The sequence below is a fragment of the Schistocerca piceifrons genome, chromosome 7, assembly GCF_021461385.2.
Source record: "Schistocerca piceifrons isolate TAMUIC-IGC-003096 chromosome 7, iqSchPice1.1, whole genome shotgun sequence".
Taxonomy (NCBI): domain Eukaryota; kingdom Metazoa; phylum Arthropoda; class Insecta; order Orthoptera; family Acrididae; genus Schistocerca; species Schistocerca piceifrons.
In genome coordinates, this window is record NC_060144.1 from 316500091 (window position 1) to 316512386 (window position 12296).

General features: G+C 37.2%; 1 protein-coding gene across 7 annotated transcripts in view; it reads left to right on the forward strand.

Annotated features, from left to right (window-relative positions):
- Positions 1 to 12296, forward strand: part of LOC124804797 (clathrin light chain) — a 60272-nt gene that overhangs the window by 16956 nt on the left and 31020 nt on the right. For 2 of the 7 annotated variants that reach the window (XM_047265127.1, XM_047265129.1), the window contains exons 4-6: positions 6957 to 7001; positions 7082 to 7114; positions 9604 to 9852. In XM_047265127.1, the coding sequence (XP_047121083.1) occupies positions 6957 to 7001; positions 7082 to 7114; positions 9604 to 9852 (327 nt within the window). The remainder of the gene's footprint in view (positions 1 to 6956; positions 7002 to 7081; positions 7115 to 9603; positions 9853 to 12296) is intronic. The other 5 variants (XM_047265128.1, XM_047265131.1, XM_047265132.1 and 2 more) reach the window with 5 other exon arrangements.

Sequence of the window (12296 nt, forward strand, 5' to 3'; positions counted from 1 at the left end):
CTAGTGAAAATGGTTAGTAAGTTGAAGCTTACAGTTCATCATTAAATACAGTAGTTAAGTTTTGTATTGTGAAGCTCTTAGCACAGTGCTAATTTGTGGTCAGCTCTGTTGTGATACGTAGGCACACATACTGGAATTGTGTTTGAGAACATTGGTGCTCAGATACCTATCAGACCACCTTTATTCAGTTTAATTTCCATTTGTGCATGCCTGGAGTATTTTTACAAGGCCAAGGTCACTTCCTTCCACAGTCAGAGCATTGTCTCAAAGTACCTAAATGTCAGTAGGATGGTAAACTCTTACATACGTTCCTTGCTTGCTTCTTTTCTTTCTATCTTTGTTTTCCTTCTCATATTGTCAATAGTAGTTTGCTGATCTGCTGGACCATTTATTTAATCCTGGAATTTGTGAAAACAATGTTCACTGTTCACACATGCTTAGCACTGTCTTAATCAGGCAGAAAAACTGATACTTTATACTTTCTAGTCCAATTTTAGCTTTAAATTTTTTTATGCTTTTCCATGGGTGTCCATGGAAATTTATGGAAGAGAAAGCAAAAATCTAAAATTCCAGTTTTGACATCATAAAACTTGAAATTCTTGGTGATTATTAACAAAGGCAAAAAGGAATACCAACGTCTCAAATGAGATCGACAGGAAGTACAAAATGGCTAAGCAGCGATGGCTAGAGGACAAATGTAAGGATGTAGAGGCTTACCTCACTAGGGGTAAGATAGACACAGCCTACAGGAAAATTAGAGAGACCTGTGGAGAAAAGAGAACCACTTGTATGAATATCAAGGGCTCAGATGGAAACCCAGTTCTAAGCAAAGAAGTGAAAGCGGAAAGGTGGAAGGAGTAAATAGAGGGTCTATACAAGGGCAGTGTACATGAGGACAATATTATGGAAATGGAAGAGGATGTAGATGAAAAGGAAATGGGAGATACGATACTGCATGAAGAGTTTGACAGAGCACTGAAAGACCTGAGTCGAATCAAGGACCCAGGAGTAGACAACATTCCATTGGAACTACTGACGGCCTTGGGAGAGCCAGTCCTGACAAAAAAAAACTCCACCATCTGGTGAGAAAGATGTATGAGACAGGCGAAATACCCTCAGACTTCAGGAAGAATGTAATAATTCCAATCCCAAAGAAAGCAGGTGTTGACAGATGTGAAAATTGCCGAACTATCAGTTTAATAAGTCACAGCTGCAAAATACTAATGCGAATTCTTTACAGACGAATGGAAAAACTAGTAGAAGCCGACCTCGAGGAAGATCAGTTTGGATTCCGTAGAAATATTGGAACACGTGAGGCAATACTGACCCTATGACATTTCTTAGAAGCTAGATTAAGGAAAGGCAAACCTACGTTTCTAGCATTTGTAGACTTAGAGAAAGCTTTTGACAATGTTGACTGGAATACTCTTTCAAATTCTGAAGGTGGCAGGGGTAAAATACAGGGAGCGAAAGGCTATTTACAATTTGTACAGAAACCAGATGGCAGTTATAAGTGTCGAGGGGCATGAAAGGGAAGCAGTGATTGGGAAGGGAGTGAGACAGGGTTGTAGCCTATCCCTGATGTTATTCAATCTGCATATTGAGCAAGCAGTAAAGGAAACAAAAGAAAAATTCAGAGTGGATATTAAAATCCATGGAGAAGAAATAAAAACTTTGAGGTTCGCCGATGACATTGTAATTCTGTCAGAGATAGCAAAGGACTTGGAAGAGCAGTTGAACAGAATGGACAGTGTCTTGAAAGGAGGATATAAGATGAACATCAACAAAAGCAAAACTAGGATAATGGAATGTAGTCGAATTAAGTCAGGTGATGCTGAGGGAATTAGATTAGGAAATGAGACACTCAAAGTAGTAAAGGAGTTTTGGTATTTGGAGAGCAAAATAACTGATGATGGTCGAAGTAGAGAGGATATAAAATGTAGACTGGCAATGGCAAGGAAAGTGTTTCTGAAGGAGAGAAATTTGTTAACATGGAGTATAGATTTGTCAGGAAGTAGTTTCTGAAAGTATTTGTATGGAGTGTAGCCATGTATTGACGTGAAACATGGACAATAACTAGTTTGGACAAGAAGAGAATAGAAGCTTTCGAAATGTGGTGCTACAGAGGAATGCTGAAGATTAGATGGGTAGTTCACATAACTAATGAGGAGGTATTGAATTGGATTGGAGAGAAGTTTGTGGCACAACTTGACTAGAAGAAGGGATCGTTTGGTAGGACATGTTCTGAAGCATCAAGGATCACCAATTTAGTAATGGAGGGCAGTGTAGAGGGTAAAAATCGTAGAGAGAGACCAAGAGATGAATACACTAAACAGGTACAGAAGGATGTAGGTTGCAGTACGTAGTGGGAGATGAAGAAGCTTGCACAGAATAGAGTAGCATGGAGGGCTGCAACAAACCAGTTTCAGGACTGAAGACAACAACAACAACATTAACAAAAATAACCAAAACTACTCAATACTAAGAACAGTTATTAAAAAATCAAGGAACATGCACATAATGTCAGAAATCAGCAATTTTTACAACCTAATTGAGGCTGTATATAATGTAGTGAAACGAGACAACCAGCCACAAAACAGGATAACATCATTGTTGAATTGTATGGAAGGGGCAATAAATAAGTCACAGGTAACAAATATATTTAATAATTTCTTAAATATATTAGAAAGTCTTGGGACAAAGAATTAGAGGAAAATCACAGGAGCATTTTGAAAAAATTGTTGTCTAAAATTCAGTTAAATGAATGAATGACGGTGGTTTGAAAAGTTCTCGGAATGATATAGAAAAAAAAGTACTTACATGACTGAAACTTTTTTATTTTTCAATGAAGTATCCTTGTAGAGTAATGCACTTGGTCCAGTGATGTTCCAGTACCTTGGTCTCATCTCGAAAATGAGTTTCCTCTAGGCCTGCAAAATAGATGTCAACTCCGGCTATCAATTCATTTGAAGTGAATCTTCCATCCACCAGGAAAAATTTTCAGTTTTGGGAAGAGATGGAAGTCTGACAGAGCCATATCAGGTGAATAAGGTGGGTGTGGCAACAATTCATTCCTTAGTTCATGTAAGTTTGCCATGGCGACGGCACGCGTGATGATTGAAGATGACTTTCTTCCTTGCTAAACCTGGCCTTTTTTGTGTATCTTTTGCTGCAATATGTCCAGGAGGTTAGCACAGTATTCCCCAGTAATTGTTTGCCCAGTGGGAAGATAATCTACAAACGGTCCCCTTCACATCCCAGAACATTGATGCCGTGACCGTTCCCACCGAAGGAATTGTCTTTGCTTTCTTTGGTAGCGGAGAATCCGCATGTTATCACTGCTTGACTGCGGTTTCGTCTCTGGGGATAGTAATGCACCCAAGTTTCATCTGTGGTCACAAACCAGCACACAAAATCTTGTTCATTTCTCCTAAAATGGGCCAAACATTATTCCAATATGTCCATTCTCATGCGTTTTTGATCCAGCGTCAAGTCGCGGCACCCATCTTGCAGATAATTTTTTCATTTCTAATTCTTCAGTTAAAATGTGATAAACCCTTTCGGGTGACATCTGGCAAGCGTGAGCAATCTCGGGCACTTTGTCGGCAATCCTCCATAACCATTTTGTGCACTCTTGCAATGATTTCCGGAGTAGTGACACATTTTGCCTGACCAGTGCGTGGATTGCTATCTAAGCTCTCCCAACAAAGTTTAAATTCACTTGTCCACCTAGCAACAGTTGAATATGAAGGAGCAGAGTCCCTTAGTGCACTCTGGAAATTGACATGAATCTCCTTTGCTTTCGTACCTTTCTTCATGAAGTACTTAATCAATGCTCAAATCTTGATTTCCCCCCCCCCCCAAAAAAAAACAAAATCACTACAAAGGAACAACAGAGCAACATCACTGCCACAGCTCTCTTCCAAGAGCACTTATTCTCTCAAAACTGAAAGCATCATCTAGTTTTGGTGTTTCCAGTAGAGTACTAAAGATTTTCTTTCCATTTAATAAGCCCAGTCTTAAGTGAAATATGTAATGCATCACCAACAGAAGGCATTTTTCCAGATTGAAATATGCAGTTGTCAAACATCTCTTTAAGAAAAATGATAGGAGAGCCATTAATAACTACAAACATGTTTCACAGCTAACAGTTTCCAAAATTTTTGGGAAGGTGGTGTATACTGTAATATCTCACCCGAGCAACAATAATATCCGCAGCAAAACTGTTTAGATTTCAGAAGATATATTCAGCTGAGAATGCCATTTACATGTTCATTTGCCAAATTTTACAAGCATAAATAATATAACAGTGTTGGTTGGTATTTTCTGTGACCTAACTAAAGCATTTGCATGAATCATAATATGCTCCTAGATAAATTGAAGTTTTATGGGATTGAAGATATAGCCAACCAATGCATGTCATATCTAACCAAAAGGCTGCAGGAAATTGTACTTAGTGACTCAGCAGTGTAGTATAAGGACATTATTCTGGCTGCAGAGAAATTGTGTATGGGGTTCTACAATACTTGATCTCAGGTCTAGTATTGTTTCTCATGTATGTAAAAGATGTTCTGTCTAATATGCAGCAAACAGAATTAGTTCTTTTTGCATATGACACTGGTATTGTATTCAAAGTGTACATACAGAAATAAAAGATATGGTGATCCACCTTTTAAATGTATCATGACTGGTTTTCTGTGAATGGTCTCACACTGTTTTACAAAGACACAGCATATTCAGTTCTGCACATCTAGGGGTACCAAGCCAGTAATAAGTGTAACACATGGTGGGGAAATAATAAAGTAGAAACTTCAAAATTCTTAGCTCTCCATGTTGATGAGAATTTAAAGTGGAAAACACACACTTTGAACTCCTAAAACAGCTTAGTTCAGACACATTTGAATCATAGCAAATCTTGGAGGGGCAAATCAGTAAATTGAGATATTTAGCATATTTTCATTCAGTAATGTTGTAAGGAATAATGTTCTGGGTAACTCATCTTTAATAAAGAATCTTCAGTGTTCAAAAATGTGTCTTAAGAATAATATGTGGGACTTAACCACAGTCATCTTGTAGCAGTTTGTTTCAGGAGTTGGGTATTCTGACTACTACTTTACATTATATTTATTCCCTCATGAAGCTTTTTGTAAATAACTCACTAAAGTTCAGAAGGAACAATGATGTACATAATTTCATTACTGCAAGGAAACTTGACATTCATTATTCCACAGTAAAACTGTCTTTAGTATGAAAAGGGATGCACAATAGTGCAACTAAAAGTTCTGCTCACTAATCCAGTGACATAAAATGCATTACAGACAGCAAAATGAAAATTGAAAACAAACAGTAGTAGTTTCTTCATAAGAGCTCCTTCTATTCCTTAGAAGAAATCTGTTACTGTAATGTGTGAAAGGTGGTGGTTAGGAATTATTAACTAAAAACTATACATAAAAAACTTAATTGTTCAGCATGTAACCACATTACACATTAATTTGCAATGTGAATGTAAAATATCTTGTTTCACATCATTAAAATTTATGATCCATGGAACATAAAACTAACCAACCAACTAGCCAGCAAAAATGCCACTGATAAATATTCATCAAATTGAAGAAACAACAATCTAACTTCAAAAACACCTGTTCAACTTGTCCTGTACTACTGTTTACTTACAATAACTTTACCTCTAATGACATTAATGGATTTTGTTGCATTACTTTCATTTCTTCTAGTTTTAAAAGTTGACTAGAATAATTAAATATTAACAAAATGTTTGGAAAGTTGCATTTTTGAAGTTGTTAGAATAAAGTATAACACAGGCTATCATTTGAAAAAATGACTGAGAAACCTCCCAAAATAAATTGCCCATTACAGCTGACTCTTCATAGCCTAAGATTGACCCAAGATCAGTCTTATCCGTCCGTCCTCCTCCTAGTATGACGTATCTTTGTGCAGCCATGCCAACTGGATTGATGAATTTGTAATTCTGGTGATGTGTTGTGCTATGTTGCACCCCATGGAGTTTGAGCAGATCCTCTTTCTTGAAGTGGTTTCTCCATATGTTTCCCATTGTGCAGCTGATATACAAATTGTGGTCTCAAAAAGCCATGATGTATCTTCATTGACCACATACAAATGGTAAACTACTATTGTGAAGAAGTTGACCTGGGACAGTTGTTGGGCAGGTTACTGCAGCTGTGTTAATTTTGTGCAGAGAATAGCTGTCAGAATGCCTTTCTGGACCGTGATAAGGACTTTTACGAGGGGATAGAGAATAGTTTCAGGACTGTAAATTGACTGTTCTGTAAATAATATCTGCCTTGAATGAAAAACAGTGCCAAAATCCCCACTGTGCTGAATAGGGCACAATTTGCCCTGAACAGTCAGTTAGAACTCTGTACCAAAATTCCAACTCCTGCCCCTCCCTATTCTGATCATTTGTCATTGTTAGATTATCACATTTATGTATACTCTTTCACATACATTCACAATCTGTTTGTACATGTAACATTTACTGTATTAAAATTTAGTAAATTAGACAAAACCAAAATCAGCTATGGCTGACCACATTACATGACAAATCTCTCTCTCCCTCTCTCCCTCTCTCCCTCCCCCCCTCCCCCCTTCATCCGTCCCCTCCTTGCGGGCTCAAAATATTGTTCAGATGAATAATTATTTTTACTCTCTGGTCTCTAATTTGAAGGTGCAGACCCAAATGACTGAAGACAGCATTTGTATGCTTTCCCTTAATTAATAATTATTACAAATCTGTCAATTTTAGTTTGTTGAAAAGTATTTAAAACACAATTTCCATTCAGTATATATTTTTTCTGTTTTCATTTATTTTTTCTGTTTAAATGTATCAAGTGGCTGCTTTTATATATCTTATTGCTTGCATGTGCTTTTTGTTGTGCCATGTGGTATTGTTTGCTTATGTCATTGTTGTATTGATTCAGAAGGTGTTCCTTCAGAGGTGAAAGCAGAATCAGAGCCACTTGATGGTAAGTTACTCAACAATATTCCAAATATACTGAATTCCATACATAAAATTTCATCATGCATGACTTTCATGTTCTTGCAGCAGAATCAAAGGAAACTGAAGCAGAAAATTCAGGTGAGCTGCATCTGATTTGTAGGATTTCCCTCTCCTTAATTTTTTGCCTACATTTTTAATTTTGTTTCATTGTTGAGCAAAGGGTATGTCAGTTTTGCAACATTGGGCATTGGAAATTATTCAGAATGGTGTTGACCAGATAGTGTTGACCAGCTTAGAGTATTGTACGAGATAGTGCTGATTACAATTGAACTGTCATGTTGTGCTCTGTTACCTTAATGCTCTGTGGTTCACATAAAACTGTTGATGCTTGTGGTGCATATAGTTATTGGAATGTGCAAGTGTCTTATGTGATACTTCATTCACACATTGTAGATTGCTTTCCACATGTCTAGACTTATCATATTTGGTTATTTATTCATGCATCTATACTCTGCAAAGTGCATGGCAGAGGGTCATCCTATTATACCCATCATTATGGTTTTTCCCATTCCATTTCACATATGAAGTCCAGGAAGGAAGATTGTTTAAATGTTCCCATGCATGCTGTAATTTATCAAATCTTTTCCTCAGTCTTTCCCTCCAATATGTAGGGGCTCTAGTATATTCCTAGAGTCATCATTTAAAGCTGGTCCTTGAAATTTTTTTAAACAGGTCTTCTAAACTACATATTTAAGAGTCAGCCAGTTCGTTTCTTCAGCATCATCTGTAAACAATCTTCATTATAGGATGGAGCCAAAATATACAGTATTTACATTGCACTATTTCCATTTTCTTTCGATATAACATTAACAAACTATGTATATCAAGTTAAAATTAATTAAACATGCCTTTAACATGCTCTCAAATTCAGTAAAAGATTGCATAGCCACATCCTAAACAAAATAAAAACAAAAACAAATCACCCTCTCATCTTCACAATGCTAGTCTTACATAGGTTCACTTCTGTAGAATAGATTATGTCCAAAGAGGGCTGGGACGTGTGTGTTACAAAAAGGAACAGTCACTTTATGCAGATGTTGATTGGTTTTTGGATGTGTAGCAAGCTTGATAATTTTTTGTTTCGAAGGAGATCCTCTCTAATGTACAGATTCTAGATTTCTGTGAGGTTACACAGGTGACACTAAGTAAATTCATATTTCTAAACATGGATACTTCTTTTACATCTTATTCTGAGAGATAGTTTGGCACGTAAATGAGCCCAGAAATTACGGAATCCTTTTAGTTGTTCAGGCAGTTTCCCATTTAGATGGGCATCCCTGTTACTCTTACTGTAATAAAGTCTCCCCCCCCCCCCCCCCAACTGAACAATATAGTAGTGTAGTTTCCCAGTTTCACAGTTGTTGCAAAGATATATCCTGGGGCCATTTGGGATATTAATTTTTTGGAATTTATTTGTGCAAGATTGTCAAGGCATCAAATTTTTCACTTCTCTGAAGCACCACAGAACTGTTATGTACATTTGCTGTGTGTGATCAGTCTTTTAGTATTTTTTATAGTTAGATTTCTGCTTATTATGGGGCATTTAATACCTCTGTAGTAATCTAATGTGGAACAAAAACATTCCAATCTCTAATACTTTCTATTGCTCCAGTCTTCAGCTTTTTTGTGATATTAGTAGTTTACTTATATTTTCTCACTTCAGCAGTGTAAATTTTAGAGCTGATGTTGCTGCCTGATATTTCAGCTACTTGATCACAATCATTGATAGTTGAAATTATTATCTTCTGTTCCCTTACTCTGAGGTATATTTGCAATTAAGGTACCAATCAACCTGCAGGTAGTAATTATAAAAGCTTCTTTTATAGCTACTGTCTTTTAATATTTTAACATTTAGATCACCTACTATCAGGGGCACCCATACGATACTTGGTGGGAGGGGGGGGGGGGGGGTTATACCTGGGTGCATGAAGTATTAATATTATGGAAGATGAATGGCAAGTTAAAAAAAGTTCCTTTCCGACCTTGTTAAAAACCTGTTCAATTTTGACTTTTAAATAATTTTCTTGAAAGAAAAAGCCTAACCACACTATACTTTCCTTTTCCTTTCCTTGAGAGTTGGGGAAGGGGTTTGTTCGAACCCTCCTCTTACCCTGGGGTGGGTGCCCATGTTTCCTTGATAGCCTTATCAAAAAATTCTAGTTCTTTCAGAACACTTTTTTAGCTAAGTGATCAGTACAGACTTAATATCACACTTCCTTCCAGTACTTTCATAGCAGCTTTTGCTACTTAATTACCCTGCAACTCCCCTTTAAAGCTTGCAGAAATTGAAATTGTTCGTAATCCTGCACACAGCAAATACTAATTTCATTCTCTTTCAGACCATCCTCTGTTGTAATAGAAACATGTGGTAGCTCAGCTGTCAGTGAAATTTCTGCTTCATAATTTACTTGACACATTATGAATGTTTCAATGTAATTTTTTATTTTTTAATCGGATTGTTTACATCAAAGTTTTTTTACTTTCTTTGCTTCCTGTGTTTAAAAAAATCCTGGTCCTTCATGCATATGGGCCACTACTTCTGCCTCTTTCTGGATGAGGAGCAGCAGCAGCAGCAATTGCTGCTGCTTATGACGATGGTTGTTATGGACGTGCAGGTAGTGAAGATGCTGCAGCTGCTGTTCTTGATGTTGATAATTACGCTGGTGGTGGTGACGACTCTGCTACATGTGATGATGGTGAAACTGCTGCCACAGACAGAGGTGCTGTTGTGGAGTGTGATGGCTCTGTAGCTGCTGCTGAAGGTTTTGCCTCTGTAATAGATTCTACTGTTGATGATGATTCTGTGGCTAGTGATGGTAATTCTTCCTCTACTAATTTTTGGGGTTGATAGTGCTTCAGCTGTAGGCTTTGAAGGCATTGTGATTGTTTTGTGCTTTACACTTAGGGTGTTACCCATAATAACCTGTAACGTATGTTGACACAGGATGTAGTCTGGTTGGTAAAACAATTCCTCACACAACTTGTCACTTTGACAGACATTGTGTGCTGTATTCTCGTGCAAATCTTTTCGAATGTTCATGAACTGAAATTTCAGGAGTGCAGTCATGTAAGCTTTATTTCTTCTGTCTGTAATATTTTGGGTGCATATATTTCTGCTATCTTCTGGGTGAGCCTACAGAAGCTACGGTGAGCTGCAGTATTTGCGGCATCATTTTAAATTGCAGAAAAAAAAAGACACCAGGTACACTGATTGGTGGCAAAGAGTATTCAGAAATTGAATATGTGGCTATGCAGTAGATAAATGCTGGGATGTCAATGTGTTGTTATTAGCTGTGTTGTAGTAACATCTTTTGAGTTTATTAAAGAAAGTGCCATGATTTGTTAGGTCAAAACACTATCTTTAATTAAAATCTTTACCAGAAGGATGCCATCTGATTCTTTCACCAGAGTCCCAAAAAGGCGAAGCACACACTAGAATTTAGATATTGTCATGCTGCATTGAGAGACAGACATCAGTACAGTGCTCTGTAACAGCTGATTTATTGGGCTGTAAGAGCTGGGTGTACCTAGTGTTCCATGCATCCTTGCTATGTGGTAAGTCATCTGCCCAATAGAAGCAGTTGAAATTTATTTATGAATAACTTTAACGAAGATAGTGGTTTCAGCCTAGACAAATCATGAAATCCAGCACTTTCTGCAGTAAACTTGGAAAGACATCAGTTCAGTGCTGGTAATGATACATTGGTATTCCAGAGTGGATTGATCATGCAGTCAGATTCAGTTTATGCTTACTGTATTTACTCAAATCTAAGCCGCACTTTTTTCTGGTTTTTGTAATCCAAAAAACCGCCTGCAGCTTAGAATAGAGTGCAAAGTAAGCGGAAGTTCTGAAAAATGTTGGTAGGTGCTGTCACAACTAAGTTCTGCCATTGAATATATGTAGTGTTACATGCTTTGCAGGCACAAAGATAAATACTGGTGCCAAAACCTCTGCGTCAGTAAATAAATTTAAAAAACGGTGGAAGAAGAGCTTTTTTCTCCACCTCCAGTTTCGACCACTGCGTTTTCATACATTATCCAATGAAGTAAATACAAATTCTGTATTGTTCATCTTTGAATGTAGCGGCATTTAAATGTACTACAAAAATCAGACTGGCAAGACTGATGTAGCAGCATTTCAATGTACTACAAAAATCAGACTGGCAAGACTGTTTGGGATGTTTGTCAATATGGCCAACTCTACGTTCTGAATTTTTTCGTACCTGTGAGAAGAGATGGTTGCTAATAGGAACTTTTTTGAATTGTGAATCATATGCAGTATTCTCTTCACCATAAGAATAATACGAATATAAACATTTTGCCATGTATTCTTTCATGTTTGCTGCTATCTCATTTAAATCCTACCTGCCTAATAAACTACGAAACTAGAGTGAGACAACAGCAAACGCGGAAGAATATACATATCAGGTCATGTTTATATTCATACTATTCTTATGCCTAATAGTGATACAGTCAGAAATGAAGCACGGCAGTTGACTAGATTTTTAAATCTAAGATGACTCTAATTTCTATACAGATTGTAATGTACTAAAGAGGCGTCGGCAAAGATTTTCAAATGGAGAAAAATTTTTGCTAAACTCTCGGTCAGAACATCTTCTATGATATGCAGTCTATTATTTGGTTCTTGTTGATCATTATCAAAGAAAGCAGCAGTGTAAGTAACAACAAATACCAGTCTCTTGCCATTGTTTCGCTAATGAGACGATTGCTCTTTTTATTTTAATTGTAAGCGGCGGTAGCGTGCACAAAAGCAAGCCATGCCGCGAGCGGCGACAGGTCATAAACACTCATTATCAGAATGTGACAAACAATGCATGACACAGTACAGTAATGCATTTTCAGCTTTGTGACACAAACACCTGTAACAAAGAGAACGGCACTTATCAGATCAAAGAAAAATAAGCAATCAATTCAAACCAGACGAAGCACGTGAAAAAGGAAAGGTACCTGTATAAATACGGACAGAACACCTGACACATAGCAGTGGCTACCTGATAAGTCTTAACTGCTAAGCTTAAGACTCAAACCAAACTACTGTAGCTGTATCATCATTCATTCGACCTAAATTGTCTCATATTACAATGGACCAACTTTGTTTCGATTTGGAGGTGCGGCCTAAAACTTTTCTCTCCCCTTTAAATTAGTCTCAACAGGTGCAGCTTAGATTCGGGAAAATTTTTTTCCTTGATTTCGAGTCTTATTTTTCAGGTGTGGCTTGGATTAGAGTGTGGCTTGGATT